Source organism: Lynx rufus, unplaced genomic scaffold (genome assembly GCF_022079265.1).
Source record: "Lynx rufus isolate CCGP_SWC_20201006 ecotype Redwood Valley unplaced genomic scaffold, mLynRuf1.p SCAF_21, whole genome shotgun sequence".
In the NCBI taxonomy this organism is placed as follows: domain Eukaryota; kingdom Metazoa; phylum Chordata; class Mammalia; order Carnivora; family Felidae; genus Lynx; species Lynx rufus.
This window is the reverse complement of record NW_025814836.1, coordinates 22,934,498-22,951,659: the sequence shown is the minus strand read 5'-3', so window position 1 is coordinate 22,951,659 and position 17,162 is coordinate 22,934,498. Positions and strand designations below refer to the sequence as shown.

Genomic DNA, 17,162 nt, shown 5'->3' with positions numbered 1-17,162 from the left:
ACACTGCCCTGATGACTGTTGGCAGCCATCTTGTGACCATGAGGAAAATCACAGCTAATGCCTCAAACAGACGGAGGGAGCCTCCCCGCCCCGTGTCATTATTATGGGGCCGAAGCAGCCAGCTCTGAAGAAGGCCAGCCTGAGTGTGCGTGTGTGTACGTGCACCCAGAGCATCCGACACACTGCGAGTCTTCCTGACTGTCAAGCCTGAGCTTCTCAGATCAAGGTTATACGCGAGAGGCAGGCTGGCTTGGGTCCCAGCCATTCCAGTGTCAATCACCTTACTCCCTGGTGCAGCCAGCAAGAGAGCCGTCCTGCACGTTCCTGGTGACTGACCTCACGGGACAGAGCCTGTGCCTTCACCACCCCCTGGGGTCAAGGTGTGCAGAGACCTGTTTCCAACGGGAAGAGTTCTGCTCCGCTCCCTCCCGGTAGGTTAGATGCATGGCAGGTCTGCGGGGCGCAGGGGCTCTCAAACTCTACCGCACAGAGAATTATCTCAAGTGCTTTAAAGTGCTGGCGCACCTGGGTGGCTCAGTCGATTGAGCGTCTGACTTCGGCTCAGGTCATGATCTCACAGTTGGTCAGTTCGAGCCCCGTGTCGGGCTCTGTGCGGACACCTCGGAGCCCGGAGCCTCCTTCAGATTCTGTGTCTCCCTCTGTCTCTCTGCCTCTCCCCTGCTTGTGCTCTCTCTCTCATAAATAAATAAACATTAAAAAAAAACCAGCCTATAAAGTGCCTTAAAGTGCCGATCCTAGGCCGTATGCCAGATCAATTACATCTGAATCTCTGGGGTTGCGACTCCGGCATCAGCATTTAAAAAATTCCCCGGGTGCTTCCAACGTGCAGCCAAGTTTGAGTGCTAGTCCTTTTAGAGTCTAGATCGAAGGTTCTCCAAGGGAGGTCCCTGATCAGCAGCCTCGGTATCCCCTGAGAACTTGCTGGAAATGCAAATTCTGCAGCATGACCCAGACGTACAGATGCAGACACGCTGGGGGTGGGGCCCAGCCAGGTGTTTTAACAAGCTTCCAAGCGTTTCCAGTGAATACTAATGTCTGAAACCACCACCCTAGCTCCTTGCTTCTGAAACCCCACTGTGCAAACAAACCGCCCTGAGATCTTTTTGGAAATGCAGATTCTGACTCAGCAGATCTGGGGTAGGGCTGAGTCTGCGGTTCTAGCGGGATCCCAGGTGATTCCCGCCCATATTGTTGGTTCTCGTGCCACACTTTGCGTAGGAAGGGGCTACAGAGGGCACCGGTCTGCAGCCAACAGGGTTTCATCCTTGCCCCCAAGAACAAAACTGAGGACGCCTGTTTCTGCCAGAAAACCCAGGCCACTCCCTGGTTAGCTGCTGCAAAACCGAATCGGGATTATTGCAGGCACCCCCCAGCATCTGACGGACTGCTCGTGAGTTAAGTCCGGGCAAGTCAACTCACCCCTTCTTGTCCAGGCATGTTCCCGGCTACCTTGTCTCAGAAGGTGCACCAGAGAGTCAGATAGCTCCTGACTGTACAAGGAACCTCCCTGAAGCGCCATCATCTCTTGCTTCCGGTAGAATGTCTAAAGTGCCTCCTCCCCTCAGTAAGGCCCGAGAGACTAATGTTTTCCACTACTGACAAGTGTTGAGGGGAGAGGCTATCACTAACCTTACGGATGTGACAACAAAGAGCCTATGAAACCTCCACCCAGCGCAGGGGTGAGGCCCCTTACCTGAGTACGTGGGCTACGTTCTCTTTGGCAAGCACTACAGGAGTGTGATGGATCGCATTACACTCTTTGCCTTGGCTGCTGGGATGCTCAGAGCTCCCCAGGGAAGTCCAATGACCCTCCCGTGGTACATCTGGAATTGTGACCTCACTTGGCTTCCCTCATCTTTCCAGCGGCTATTTTCCCTTTTGTTAATTTCTTCCCCTTCCATTTATTTTAAATGTCATCTTCTAGTCGTCAACATAAAAGTGTCTGTCACCTCCTGTGTGTTGTGATCTTGCATGAGTTACCTAACTGCTCTGTCCTCCAGTCCCTGCATCTCAAAAATGGGGATAATAACAGAGCCAACCTCACCGTGAGGACCATGTGAGTTAATAAAGGCCTGGCACACAGTTAGCACTCGATCAATATTACTTATTATTTTTGGGGTGCCTGGGTGACTCAGTCGGTTAAGCGTCCGACTTCGGCTCAGGTCACGATCTCACGGTTCGTGGGTTCGAGCCCCGCGTCGGGCTCTGTGCTGACAGCTAGCTCAGAGCCTGGAGGCTGTCTTTGGATTCTGTGTCTCCCTCTCTCTCTCTCTGTCCCTCCCATGCTTTCTCTTTCTCTCTCTCAAAAATAAATTAAACATAAAAAAAAAAAAAGGTTATTTATTTGTATTTATTATTGTTTATGTGGGCCCACTTAAGTCCTCTGAAGAATACATAAACATCCCATCATTATCACCGTGACGACCTTCCAGGGTGCCTCCTCCCTAGACCTGAGCGCATCCCAGTGAGGTCTCCGGCCTGGCCGGCCTCCCCACGCCCCTAACCGGCCAGGAGGCTCCTGAGTGTGCCGTGACAGCGCTGCTCCCACTCCGTCCGCTGCGCGTGGCCCACCCACCTTGGCTGTCCAGGCCGATGTCCATGACACCATGCTTGACCTTCATGTGCCGGCTCAGGTTGCCCTTGAGGTTAAACTTGCTGGAGCAGTAGGGGCACTTGAAGGGCTTGCTGCCCGCGTGCAGGTGCATGTGGCCCAGCAGGTTGTACATGCGGTTGAAGGACTTCCCACACACCTGGAACACACCGACTCCTGAGCCCTCGGGGAGCCCGCCGTCCCCGAACCCCCTGCCCGCTCCCGCCTCCCCGGCGCAGCCGGAGTCCCCATCGCTATGCACGGCACTCACTCTGTGACCCCAGGGGCCTGTGACACAGAGTGGAAGCCGCTCCTTGCTGGTCACTGTACCACCCTCCCTGAGCTGGGGTTACCAGAAGCCCAGGGCCCGGCTCTCCGACCACACAGAGTCCCACGCCTGGGCTCTTTCCCTGGGGCTGTGCGGGGACCTTCACCCTCTCCCCAGCTTTGAAAGAAATACAACCGCAGCAGCTTGTAGGCTCTGAACCCTGGCATTTTCACCCCAAGCTGGGCTCCCCTGCTCGTGCTGGCCAGGCCAGCTCTGAGTGGGTCTCAGCTGCGGCCGTCGTGCTGACTCTGGGCCGCCCGTGGGGACATCCCGCCTTGGGGCCCCGACAGCCTGGTACCTTGCATTTGAATGGCTTCACAGGCGAGTGTACAATCATGTGCGTCTTGAGGGTCTGCTTCTGCACGAAGGTCTTGAAGCAGATGTGGCACTGGTAGGGCCGGACGCTGGTATGGATCAGCATGTGTCGCTTCATGTTTGCCTGCAGGGTGAACTCCCGGCCGCACACCTCGCACTTGAACTCCTTCACGCCCTGGCGGGGGGTGGGGAGGAAGGGGTGACGGTCAGGGCCCCACGACGGGCACAGCCTCTGGAAGTGTGTGTGTGTGTGTGTGTGTGTGTGTGTGTGGACAATAGTATCTGAGTGAAATGACTTCCTGGGGGTGTTCTGAACAGGGACCATGTGTTTAAAGTGGGGGATCACTCGTTCATTTCATTCATTCATTCATTCATTCATTCATCCAGCAACTATTCCCTGGGCACCTGCTACCAGCCAGCATCACACACGCCAGGCACCAGGGACCTGTGGCCAAGAAGGCAGCCGTAGCCTGGTGGACTGTCCTCAGGTCAAGAGCCTGTGTATGCGTCTTCCCCCTCAGTCCCATCCTTCAGTGGTCTTTCTGGTTCACGGACCCCTTTGAGAATATGATTAAAAGCATGGACGCTCCAGGAAAAACGACACTCGAATCTGAGTACAAGAGTTCCCAAACCTCTGGAGCCCATCCACTTGACCCCAAGAGAGTTCTGCAAGCTTCCCTGGTGATAAGAACCACCTGAAGTTCTCGTTACCCATACAGCCTCTCAGGAGATTCCTCCCTGGAGATCTCGATCCAGTGGGCCCAGGAATTTTTAGTCTCAGCAGGTCCCCCAAGTGACTCCCATCACTGAAGGAGTTTGGGACGCTCGGCCCCAGGAGACAAAAATTCCAGGGGAAAACCCTCTGGTTTGACTGTCAACATGGTCTTCCGTGGTCTGGACATAACCCCCAGTGCGGGACAGGGTGCTGTGGTCACAGGGGGTCTGATGTATTGTCCGGGGAGGAAAGGACAAAAGTTGGGGGCTCATCTCTTTGCTGAGTCAGTAACTTAGAAGATCCCCAGTAGGACACGCACATGTCTGTGGTCACAGCTGCTGTCCCAAGTGCTTAACCGGGACAAAGTTTCGTATCATAATGTAACGGTGCCTGTGTCTCTTTCTTTTAGCAGATGGGGACACGTCATATCGCGGGTATGCTTGCTGGGCACGCTGAAGAGGTGTCTGACCACCAGGGGGCCCTGCCCCGGGCCGCCTCCCGCCCAAGGGCATGTGGCACACGTTGTGCAAATTCACGCCCATGACAGAGCTACGTGCGATTTTCTTAGCCTTTGATTCTTGTTTTCAGTTTTGCTTCACAGTATTATTTCTCTTTGGACGCTCTGCAGACTTGTGGGGGTTTTCGGTAGAGGAGAAAGACGGTACGAACGGGGCACGAGCGCGTATCACTCTCACCCTCACCCCTGCTCTGCTTTTAAGGCTGAGCTCAGACTCAGCTTCAGAGTCCTTCTTAACACGACACTTCCGCAGCTCTACCAGCTGACTGGGGGGGGAACAGCTGCCATAAAACCTACAAGTCATCTCTGCGCCGGTAGAAAACGTTCCCGGGGCAGGGAAGGCCTGACAGGCCCTCACTCCCGCACTCACTGCCGTGTGCACAGGAGAGGCGAGGACGCAGGCTGGCCCTGGAGTGTCCCTAAGGCTGCCACGAGGGAAGGTGGGAGCTGTGCGCACACTCGGCGCCAAAGCGTGAAGCTGGTCGGATCTGGGGTAGAAACGATGGGGCAGCCTGAGTGCCAGAGAGGGGCTGGGGGACCCGAGAGGCCTCGTTCCGTCTGCCTGGACAGAAGGACCTCTGGGAGGGGGGGCAGTGGCTGAAGGGACGGGAAGGGCGGCAGGGGACAATGGGTCAAAGTTACGTCTAAGGGACGTAGTGGAGCAGGACGGTGTGTTCCATCTTCTAGCCCCACAAACCGCTCTGCCTCGTTTGGCCACACTGGACTTCTCCGTAACAAGTATTTCCCCTTACGTCTGCTCTCTTTTCAAACGAAATGTATTTTGGGGCACCTGGGTGGCTCCGTCGGTTAAGCGTCTGACTCTTGGTTTCAGCTCAGGTTATGATCTCACGGTGTCACGGGTTTGGGTCCCGCTCAGGGGGGCCACGTAGGGCGGCTCAAAGCCACACTCTGGGGGCCAAGCCTCCGGCTCAGGAAGCACGATGCTAGGTTCTGGGGCCAGGTCTGGGAAGGGGTGGGGGTGGTCTCAGCTCTGGCTGAGAGTGGAGCCTGCTTGGGATTCTGTCTCACTTGCTCTCTGCCCCTCCCCCACTCACGCTGTCTCTGTTGCTCTCAAAATAAATAAACTAAGAAAGAAAGAAAGAAAGAAAGAAAGAAAGAAAGAAAGAAAGAAAGAAAAGAAAGAGAAAGAAAGAGAAAGAAAGAAAAGAAAGAGAAAGAAAGAAAGAAAGAAAGAAAGAAAGAAAAAAAGAAAGAAAGAAAGAGAGAAAGATAATTAAACTTTTCCTAAAGGGAAGGCACAGGTTTTGATACACTTTTGTAATTACAAGGAGAAAGGAAACCCTCTGTATTTCTGTCATGACGGTTGCCTTGGGGCCTCCTGGCCTCGACCCTCCAGTCTAAAATAGGAAGGAAGGGCAGGCTGCTTCAGTGATTCTCTAACTGTGTTCCCCGGGGCCTGCAGGGGTTCCTCAAATGTTGCATTAAAAAATTTTTATTTTATTTATTTTTTAAAAACGTTTATTTATCTTTATTTTTTTAACGTCTATTGATTTTTGAGAGAGGGAGCAGGTGAGAGTGGGGGAGGGGCGGAGAGAGGGAGGCAGAGGCTCTGAAGCAGGCTCCAGGCTGTAGGCACAGAGTACCCCCGGGGGGGGGGGTTTCCACAAACCCGGGGATCATGACCTGAGCTAAAATCAAGAGGTGGATGCTTAACCGACTGAGCCACTCAGGCGCTCCCAAAAATGTTTATTTTTGAGAGCGAGAGCGAGAGCGAGAGCGAGAGAGCGCGCGCGCGAGCATTAGCAGGGGAGGGGCAGAGAGAGAGGGACAGAGGATCTGAAGCGGGCTCCACGCTGACGGCAGAGAGCCCAATTCTGGGCTCCAACCCGTGAACCATGAGGCCATGCCCCGAGCCAAAGCTGGCTGCTCAGCGGACTGAGCCACCCAGGTGCCCCTCACTCAAAACTTTACAAAGTAAGTTTTGCTATTAAAAAACCCCCGAATTTCAATTGTATTTTTTTCTAATACTCATCCCAATACACACGTAACTACAAACATAAGAAAAGTTCATCTGCGTACCATCTATATTAGCACCTAGATGATCTCAAGCGCGATTTTGTAAGCACCGGGTGGAAGACCTACAGGAGGGACCTCAGATCTGGGGCAGGGCCCTTGGGAGGGGCCCTGGGGGGGTGAGGGGACCTGGGAAGGAGAGGGGAGGGGCCCTCCGAGGGAGGGGATGGGTCCTGGAGGGTAAGGGGGTAGGCGCCCTGGGGGTGAGAGGGGCGGGGCCCTGGGAGGGTGGAGGAGGGACCCTAGGGGGAGAGGGGGGAGGCGCCCTGGAGGAGAGGGGCGGGGCCCTGGGAGGGTGGGGGAGGGGTCCTGGAGGGTAAGGGGGGAGGCGCCCTGCGGGGGAGAGGGGCGGGGCCCTGGGAGGGTGGGGAAGGGGTCCTGGAGGGTAAGGGGGGAGGCGCCCTGGGGGAGTGGGGCGGGGCCCTGGAGGGTGGGGGAGGGGTCGTGGAAGGTAAGGGGGAGGCGCCCTGGGGGAGAGGGGCGGGGCCCTGGAGGGTGGGGGCGGGGCCCTAGGGGGTAAGGGAGGAGGCGCCCTGGGGGAGAGGGGCGGGGCCCTGGGAGGGTGGGGGAGGGGTCGTGGAAGGTAAGGGGGGAGGCGCCCTGGGGGAGAGGGGCGGGGCCCGGGCGGCGAGGGGGCGGGGCCCCGGGGGGAGGCGCCAGGCGGGCCGGCCCTACCTTGTGGGTGAGGGAGTGCTGCTTGAGGTGGTGGATCTGGCTGAACTCCATGCCGCACTCCGTGCACACGAAGGGCCGCACGTTCTGGTGCTTGAGCATGTGGTTCTGCAGCTGGCTGCGGTAGTGGAAGGACTTGTCGCACTCGAGGCACTGGTAGAGGGTGGGGCCCTGGTGGGAGGCCAGGTGGCGCTTGAGCTGGGTCAGGGTGGAGAAGTCCAGGCCGCACTCGACGCAGACGTGGCAGCGGCCGCTCTCGTGCTTCACTTCGTGGGCCTTGAGCTCGCTGGGGTAGGCGAAGCCGCGGCCGCAGAAGTGGCAGCTGTACGGCTTGACCTCGGAGTGCAGCAGCATGTGGCGCTTGAGGTGGCTGGTCTGCGTGAAGGCCTTCTGGCACACCTGGCACTTGTGGGGCCGGGTGCCCTGGTGCGTCAGCAGGTGCGTCTGCAGGTGGCTGGGCTGCTTGAAGAGCTTGCTGCAGTGCGGGCACGAGTGCGGCTTGATGCCGTTGTGCCCCAGGATGTGCGTCACCAGGTTGTACTTGGACGTGTAGGACTTCTCGCACATGCGGCACTGCCAGCGCTTCTGGCGGTCACCCGCCTCCACCAGGTAGGAGTCGTCGATCTGCACGTTGATGTCCAGCCGGTCCAGCTGGGCCTTCTTGTGGCGCTCCACCGTCGAGCCCGCCGAGTCGGCCTCGAACTCGCCCGCCTCCTGCCACACGAAGCCCTGCTCCGGCTTCACGGGCTCCGGGGATTCCATGGTGGGGGCCTCGGGGTCGCTCAGGGGGGCCAGGTGGGGCGGCTCGAAGCCACACTCCACGGGCAGGGCCTCCGGCCCCGGCAGCGCCATGCCGGCTTCGGAGAAGCCGTCCCGGGCCGGGTCTGGGAAGTGGGGGTCGTAGGGGGCCGCGTCCAGCTCCGGCCTCGGGGCTCGGGGCAGGTGCCGCAGCGTCCGGGGCTTGCGGCTGAAGGCGCTGAGGTCGATCATCTTGACGGCGCTGCTCTGCACCAGGGGCTCGCAGCCGCCACTGGCCGCCTCGGCAGGGGCCTCCCCTGGGCCTGCATCCTTGTCGTCACCAGGCACAGACACCTCGTAGACCTCCTGCTCCTCCTCCTCCTCCACCTTCTCGAACTTGACCTTGGGCACCAGCCGCACAGGCGGCCGCGTCTTCCGCCGGGTGTGCTTCTCGAAGGCCGCCTCCACCTCCAGCACCTCCTCTTCCGCCGGCTCCTCCAGGGCCCGCCCGTTGCAGGCCAGCTGGTAGATGTCGGGGCCCGGGGGCCCGGGCTCCCCAATGGCCGTCCCGGACAGCTCAGGCCCCAGGTCCGGGTAGAAGGCTTCGGCGCTTATGGTGGCTCCAAAGAGCTCATTTTCCGAGACCAGGCCCAGCACGGCGGCCTGAGCCAAGGACAGCACCACCACGGCATCCGTCTGTGTCCCTGAGTCCATGAAGCCCTCCATCCCGTGGCGGCTGGCTAGGAGGGCATCGCTGCGGGAAGAGAAGGGAACGTTAATGCCGCCCGCACAACACGCAGACACGCATTCGGCGAGCGCTTGGCCGATCCGGGGTGTGTCTGTCCCTGACGTCTTTCTCCTCCTGCCCTGGGAACAGGACACACTTGTAATTACCGGGAGCAATGACACCCTCCGCATATCTGACCATCTTCTCCATCTCCCTGTGGGATCCTGGGTAAGCCCTGCCCCCTTGTTGGCCTCGGTCTTCCCACCTGCCACAGGAGGGTCGAATTGCCTCGGCGGTTCTTAAAGTAGGTTCCCCACAATGTCTTTCCAAGAGCAGCTCAAAAATCGGATTCCAAATCGCAGAAAGCAAAGTTCTATTTTAAAGTTTATTTATCTTGGGAGAGAGCAAGAGAAGGGGAGGGGCAGAGAGAAGAGAGAGAGAATCCCAAGCAGGCGAGGGCCTGGATCCCACCTACGGTGAGATCATGACCTGAGGATTATCAAGATTCTGACGCTTAACTGAGCCACCCAGGGCCCCCCCCCTCTATTTTACAAATCAATTTTGGAAAACCCATCTCCCTACATGTAATATACACCTCATTCCAACACATTCTGTAGCTCCGCTGGCTTTGTTGCCAAGGCAATTAATTTCGCACAGACCCTCAGACTGTACGGTGAGGTGTTAAACAGCTGTCACCATTTGTAATGGCTTGACCATACGAGTGAGGTGCTTTGGTTAAAAATAAAGAAAGAAAGAAAAAATAAATAAGGAGCCGAGGTCGATCTGTCTTTCAAGCCTGATGCTCTAAGACTGTGTCTGTCACAACAGGTTACTGTTCTGGATTAGCTAAGTATAATACATTCAGGTATCCAAATGTATGCCAATTAAAAATACAGCTCTTGGGGTGCCTGGGTGGCTCCGTCGGTTAAGCGTTGGACTTGGGGTCAGGTCATGATCGCGCGGTTCAGGGGTTTGAGCCCCAAATGGGGTTCTGTGCTGACAGCCCAGAGCCTGGAGCCAGTTTCAGATGCTGTGTCTCCCTCCCTCTCTGCTCCTCCCCCCACTCGCCCTCTGTCTCAAAAATAAATAGACATTAAAAAAAAATTTTTTTTTAAATACAGCTTTTATCTGATTTGTACAACTGGAACCTCATGTGAGATCTGATTTGAAGGAAGGGCCTCGTGATGGCTAACATGTTTGAGAGAAGGTCTGAGGAGCCAGCTCCCAGGTTCCCAGGCACGCTCTCTGACCTACCAGGTTCTTTCACAGAAGCCAAGGCACCCACCTGCTCGGTCCAGACCCCGGGTGCACTGGCCTTCCTAGGGGCGGAGTAGCCGGCCTTGCCCAGGGTTCTCGCACCCGCACCCGTGCTGAGCACCCAGCCCCTCCCGCGGGCCTCCCAGGCTTTCCTCAAATTCCACCTGTTCCCGGGACTTCCCGGCCCTCCCCGCCCACCCTGGCGCCCTCTCCGGGCCTCCCCGGGACCAGGATGTGTGCCCCGGATGTGGGAGGGCACGGTTAGAACGCCCACCCCGCTCAGCGCCTGCTCCAGGCGAAGGGGAAAGACATTCCTGGGGTGGCTCCCGCCTGCCTTGCCTGGTCTGGTCTCAGGGTCACGGTCAGGCGCAAGGCGCGGGCTGCGGCCTTTCCTCAGGAAGCCGGCTCCGAGCCTGGTGTCTCCCTCCCCCCACAGGCCGGTGCAGCTTCCCCTTCCTGAAGCGGGCTAAAAATAAAATACCCCAGACAGGAATTTAGCTTCCTTGAAACAGACACTACAGATTAAACTATTAATCTTCAAGGAAGGCTCTCGTGGAAGGGGTCAGATGAACAGAACCTGACACGGGGTTCAGGGTCCACCTGGAACAGGCTGGAGGGGCTACACCTGATTCAGCCCACCCCCACTTCCCCTGCTGGAAAGAGCACGGAAATGGAGGTCAGGCAGCTCGGCCCCAAGTCCTAGCTCTGTCACTTACAAGTGACAAGAGTCACTCTGAGGAGAGTCACTTCAAAGTCACCTCTGCACCTTAGTTTCCCCATCTAAAAAATGGGAATGGAAACACCTACCCCTTGGAGGAAGGATTGCAAGGGCCCAGGTCATAACTCGGTGAAGGGGGATTAGTTAATTATAAAGCCCTCACCAAATGTAAACAATTAACTTCGTTATTTGCCCAGACCTCTGGAAGAAGATTTTCCTGCTGGTAAGGCCACAGAGCCTAGAGATTTCTCCATTCCAGGGCCCCAAATTCTGCCAAGGTTGGGGTGTTTCTGGGACAAGAACTCATTCATTCTAGGAACTAAGAACTCATTCATTTTCTAGCACGACAAAAACTTTGCTAAATCCCTGCTATGGGTTGGGCCTTGCGCTCAGACATTCGAGGGAGGCGAGGCAGGGTCCTGCCCTCAAGGAGTCCTCAGAGGAGACCACTGTGCCCCCTAGGGCCACCCGGTGGGGCAGTATCCTTGCCTCTGCTCTCAGTGGCCAGTGTGACACAGCTCCAGGTGACAGCCTTCACGCCCCGTTGTGGGTTTGAGCGAACCACAAACGCAGCACTTTTTCTAGACTGCCCTGAAGTCAGGGCCAGCAGAGGGAGGAACCCATCCCCAGCAACGGAGCCTATGCTAGGTTTGGAGTTCAAATTCGCATTTTGCCCTTTTCTCGCTGGGGCAGATCCCACAGTGTCCCGAGCCTCAGATTCATTTCTGTGGAGGGGACGCCGTGCCTGGCCGTGGGGTGGTAAGGACAGGTAAGGATGTCAGTGCAAATGTTCGTTCCCTCGGGGCGCCCGGGCGGCTCAGTCGCTTGAGTGTCTGACTCTTGATTTCGGCTCGGGTCGCGAACCCGGAGTCATGGGCTCGAGCCCTGTGTTGGGCTCTGTGCTGATGGCATAGAGCCTGCTTGGGATTCTCTCTCCTGCTCTCTCTGCCCCTCCCCTGCCTGCACTTGCTCACATGCTCTCCCTCAGAATAAATAATTAAAAAAAAATGTTAGTTTTCTCTTTGTCTTCCTCTCCTGAACCCCAAAGCTGGCACCCTCCCTTCCTGGCAACCTCAAGGGACGCGGGGAGCGGGAGCAAAGAAATCCTGACTCTGGTGGCAGAGGAGCCGTGGGGAGCCAGAGCTCAGGTCTGGTGTGGTCCCCCCCGAGGGGCGGGTCACCGTACAGGTGACCATCCTGTTAGGAGTGACCTTTAAGACTGAAAGGGGCCCCTCCTAAGGATCACCCCACCCCCGACCAGGCAGGCATCCCCTTCCTGGGGGAGCAGACAGGCGGTTTTGACTTTGGCTCCAGGTTTCTGTGACAGGAGCCCATGCCTGGGTGTAAAAGGGACCTGCTCAGGGGTCTGTGCCCACGCAGGGCGGGACGCAGAAGGGCCAACGAGCCACAAATGTGGGCAAAAGGGCTACAGGTCTGGCTTTGCTGAGCGCTCAAAAGGTCCCAGGTGACTCATTTAATGCGAAAAGCCACCCTATGGGGAGTGGGGGTGGGGGTCGCATGCACTCCGTTTCACAGCCCAGGAACCCTGCGCCTAAGTCACATGCTTAGCGTCCTGTCGGGGCACAGCTGGGTCTGTGGGCCCTCCAGCCCGGCCCCATCCGGGTCCGGGGCGCCCAGCTCGGTTGCTTTGCCTGTGCACCCCGGCAGGTGGCGTCCGGGGTGTGGGCCCGGCCGCAGCTCCCAGGTGCTGCCCGGGGGTCCTCAGGTCCCGGGGAGACAGCAGGTGCTCCTGGGCCCTGGGCAAACTGCGACTGGGAAGCCTCGGGGCTATTCCTGTCTGGCTGCTCCGGGGTCCCCTCTAGGGCGGCCAGGGGCCCCGACGGGTCTGCACCCCGACCGCACTTCCTCCTGGAGTCCGCACGAGCCCCGTGCCCGCCTGGCCAGGCCAAACCCTGCCTTCCACGTACGCGGGACAGACACTTGCCTGAGCAGAACACATACCACCCTGCGCATGCGCGTGCGGGTTGCGCAGGGGCCCCGTGTGCGGAGACAGAGGCCCCGAGAAAGGAGACAGACGGAATCTGATCCCCCTGCATTTCACGTGCGTGTTCCGTCCGCCACACAGAGAAACGGGTCGTTGGGCAGGCGGGGGCTCTGCAACCCAGTGTCACTACTTCTCCTCCTCCTGGGCCACCTTTTAGGTCTCCCCTCCGCACACACTGGCTCCGGCCCTTGTGTTTAGGCCCCAGCTTGAGGCTACCCCGGGCGGGAGCACCACCTGGGAGCCAGGCACCTCCCCCAACCCAGGCCCCTTGTGTCATCTGCCTGGAGCCCCCTGGTGGCGCTCCCCTCTCAGGGCAAGGCCTTTGCCCCACCACTTGTGCCGGGGCTCAGAACAAAAGCTCACCAGTGTCCAAGAGAGAGGGGAACTGGGACCTTCGCGGGCTCTCCACAGCCTGCTAGGAGGAGAGGGGCATCCATCCGGGCAGGATGGAGTTCAGCCTCCTGCCAGGGTACCCTTGGTTCCCCAGGGTGCAGAGAAAGGACATGGCTCCGGCAGGGAACCGAAGGGGAGGGAATAGCTTAAACCCTGGAGCTGGGAGTGGGGGGAAGGGAGGCCACAGCAGAAGTGGGGAGGCGGAGGAGGTGAGAGGGGAGAGAAAGGGGGAGGGAAGAGTGAGAGAGGGAGACTTAGAGGGGGAGAGGGGAAGAGGAGGAGGGAGAGAGGGAGAGAGGGAAGGAGGGGAAGGGAGAGAGGGGGAGGGGGGAGGGACGAGGAAGTGGGGGGAAAGGGGAGGGAGAGGCTGTGGAGGTCAAGAAACAAAAGCAGAGGAAGGAGAGGGAAGGAGCAGTCCTATTTCCCAGGGTGCTAGCACCCTTGGGAGGGCCCCAAGCCACACCCCTGAGGCCCAGCAGCAGGCCTTCCCCAGCCAGACAGGGACCCACGCCCCCCACCCCCCAGAGCGCTGTCCCTGCTGTCCCTTCACCTACTGGGTACTACAATGGTCCCTATAAACATGGACACTCTTGTCAAATGCATTAATGAGGGACTTGCTGTGTGACCCCGGACAAGTCACCTGACCGCACAGGGTCTCGGTTTCCTCATCTGTCAAAAGGGCACAAGTGGCTCGTTGGAACCTTGAGCACGGGTTAATCCTTGGCCTACCTGCCCGTCACCCAGCATCACCGCTGCATTTCTTCTCCCCACACTGCTCTGAAAGCACCTGTCCTGTCAGGGAGTCCCCTGCCCTGTGCACATTCCCCTCGGAGAGCAGGAGAGGGCTGGGGCACTTGGGGTGGCCAGTGTCCCCAAAACACAGACTGTGGGGCGGAGTTCGGGTGGAAGATGTGGGAGGCCTGGACTGGCTTGGGGCTGCTGGGATAGGAGCCTCTGTGAAGGAAGTGACCACTGGCTTATTCTCGGACTAAATTCTACCACCGGGACATCGCCTCAAAATCCAACTGCCGACCTAGGAATACCCTGGGCCTTCTGCCATCCCAGCCTTGGGATGTCCCCACGCGCCCACGATCAGTTGACTTTGATGACCGACCGCCCGTGGAGGGTCTAGTAGGTGTCAGGACCTGTGCCCTGACCCGGGCTCCACAGAGCGCTGGGCTTCTGCTGGGAGGGCGAGTTTACCCCCTGACCCCTTCATGTTGGCCTTGAATCACCAGGTGGCCCAGAGGCAAAGTCTCCAGTCCTGCCATGGAACCACTGACCCAGCTACAGCTACTGGGGACCCACAAGGAGCTGGGTACCGGTCTCGGTTGTAGGGATACTGTCGACAGCAAAATGAAGTTCCCGCCCGCAAGGAGCTGCCCTGGGCGGGCTCTCTGGGTTGGGGGGTGCAGCCCTGGGGAGCCAGTTCGGGGGCCAGTAGAGAACAGAGGGTGGTCTCACTCCTCCATCGGGCATTCCCACCCCATGGCATCCGGCTCCTCTTTCTGCCCCCGTCACCAGCTGTACTGCTGGGGCTCTATGTGCGTCTGGGCCCCTGGGTCCAGAGAGGCTGAGCCTGGCGTGTGCGCGACAGGTGGCTTCTCCAGGGAGGAGAGAGGGCAGTCCCAGGTGTAAGCACTCATGGACTTCAACTTGTGGCAAAACCGCCCTCCATTTCCGCGGCCGTCTCCCTCACCGAAGACTTAAAGGTAAATCCGCTCACGTCCCCAGAAAGGAAGAGGAAGAAGCCAGAGCTGGAGTCTTGTGCAAACCTCGGGGCTCCTTGCCACAGTCTCACTTCTGCCAGCCCCGGGCCTCACTGGACTCAGCAGCGTGAGGCCCGCAACGAGGGAGCAGACGGGGGGTGGGGTGCGGCGGCCCAGGGGGAAGTGTGTGAGTCTCCCTTTGTCTCAGCTTCCCCTTTTCTCCGTGGACAGATCTGCTGAGCCCGCCTCCAGGAGTCAGAGTGGCTGGGCCACCAACACAGTGCCACCGACCCACAAACCGCACGTACACCGTGCCCGACCACTTCTTTTTACAGATGAGGAAAGGGAGGCCCGAGGAAGGGACTGGTCCAAGGTCACACAGTGAGAGGGCAAGGCAAAGACGGGTTGTGGCCCCAAGCCCACCCTCAGCCATGTGGCCTATGGGATAAAGTCCTCGTGCCTTAGCTGAGTGCTCGGTGCTGTCCCTCGCCAGGCTCTGCCTGACCCTCCACTAAATCTTCCGGTACCTCTGCGGTGTGCGTATGCACAAACACCTGTTTCCTACCTCAGGGCTTTCGCACAGGCTGACCCCTCTGCCAGGCCTGCCCTTCCCCTGCACTGAGTGAAAACCCCCTCATCCTTTAAGGTTCATCGCAGGCACCGCCTCGGGGGAAGCGTTCCTCAGCCTGTGGGGCAGGGCGAGGGCCTCTTCCACAGCCTGAGACCCTCAGGTTAATTTTACTGTACACTTGGCCAGGCCGCGGTGCCCCGCTGTTTGGTCAAACACCCATCTAGATGTTGCAGGGAACTAACCTGTGGGTATGATTAACATCGTACAACCAGTTTAAGCAAAGCGGACTGCCCTCCCTAATGGGGGCAGGTCTCATCCGGCCAGCTGAAGCCTTACGAGAACATCGGAGGTTTCCCAGAGAAGAAGGAATTCTGCCTCAAGACGGAATCCTGGAAATCCTGCCCAAGTTTCCAGCTTGCCAGTCTGCCCTGCAGATTTCGGACTTGCCAGCCCCCACAATTGGGTGAGCCAATTCCTTAAAATAAATCCCTCTCTCTCTTTGTGCGTGTGTGTGTGTGTATATATATATATATATATATATATCCTACTGGTTCTGTTTCTCTGGAAAAGTCTATACGATCACGCTGATTCATAACTGTATATTTATGATCATCTCCCCTACCAGACAGCCCACCCAGAGGACAGTGACGGTGGGGGAACATGGTGGGCCCAGTGGGGGAGAGTGCTGACAGAAAGACACCGGGGTAGGCAGGCCGGGAGGAAAGAGCCCACGGTCACTGAGGGCTCTGGAATGAACGAATGAAGGAATGAGTGGGACCTGGGGGAAATCCTTGTTCCACAGATGCTTTGCTCTTCTCTGCCCCTTTACCTGCTTCAACCTCAGGACAATCCTGCCTCTTCCACAGGGGGGGCCTCCAGGCTGCACAGAGGAGGTCTTGCTCAGAGTCCCCAGGGGTTCAGGCCCAGCAGCTCTGAGTTATTCTTACCTGGGACACCCTCGCAGGCAGGACAGTTCCTCCCGCAGACCTGTGGCAGCAAGGCCTGGTCTGAAAGCCCTTCCCTGTTTGGCCTCCCACGCCTGGGGGCACCCAGACGCACCCACCTTGGGAGCCACACCTCTGCTTTACAAGCTGAGGGCTGAGGAGGACCTGGCTGCCCTAGAGTGGCCACTGTGTGAGGCCCCCTCCTCCAGGGAGGCCACGGGGACCCCTAAATTCAAGAAAACAAGGGATGGAGCCCCTGTGGCAAGAGGGACAGCCTTGGGCCCACTGTATCTGTGTGACCTCTCTGCCTCAAACTCTCCCAAGGGCAAACATCCTGCTTTCACAGGGTCCAAAGGCATCGTTTGATTAAGAGTGCCGGTGCCCGGGCCTCGGGTATCTGGGAATGGGGCCCGGGGAGCTATTTTTTTTTTAAGTTTGTTTGTTTGTTTATTTATGTATTTATTATTGTTACATTTTTTTTAGAGAGAGAGAGAGATACAGTGTGAGCTGGGGAGGGGCAGAGAGAGAGGGAGACACAGAATCTGAAACACACCCCAGCTTCCGAGCTGTCAGCACAGAGCCCGACGCGGGGCTCGAACCCACAAACCGCGAGATCACGACCTGGGGCAAAGTCGGATGCTTAACCGACTGAGCCATCCAGGCGCCCCTATTTATCTATTTTTAATAATTGCTACACCCAACGTGGGGCTCGAACTCATGACCCAGAGATGTCGCGGGCTCTTCTGACTGAGCCAGCCAGGCACCCACCCCACCTTACTTATATGTAGAATTTAAGAAACACAACAAAGGGGGCAAAGGAAAAACAAAAGAGAGAGAGACAGAAACCAAGAAACAGACTTCACGCTAGAGAACACACTGCGGGTCACCAGAGGGGAGGGGGATGGGAG

The 17,162-nt window shown here is 58.0% G+C and overlaps 1 protein-coding gene across 5 annotated transcripts in view; it reads right to left on the bottom strand.

Annotated features, from left to right (window-relative positions):
- Positions 1-17,162, bottom strand: part of ZNF710 (zinc finger protein 710) — a 69,631-nt gene that overhangs the window by 3,712 nt on the left and 48,757 nt on the right. For 3 of the 5 annotated variants that reach the window (XM_047086748.1, XM_047086746.1, XM_047086747.1), the window contains exons 2-4: positions 7,196-8,684; positions 3,238-3,429; positions 2,597-2,771 (exon numbers count right to left, since the gene is read on the bottom strand). In XM_047086748.1, coding sequence (XP_046942704.1) covers positions 2,597-2,771; positions 3,238-3,429; positions 7,196-8,656 — 1,828 coding nt within the window. In that variant the 5' untranslated portion in view covers positions 8,657-8,684. Of the gene's footprint in view, positions 1-2,596; positions 2,772-3,237; positions 3,430-7,195; positions 9,058-13,000; positions 13,215-17,162 lie in introns of those variants that run through there. The other 2 variants (XM_047086745.1, XM_047086744.1) reach the window with 2 other exon arrangements.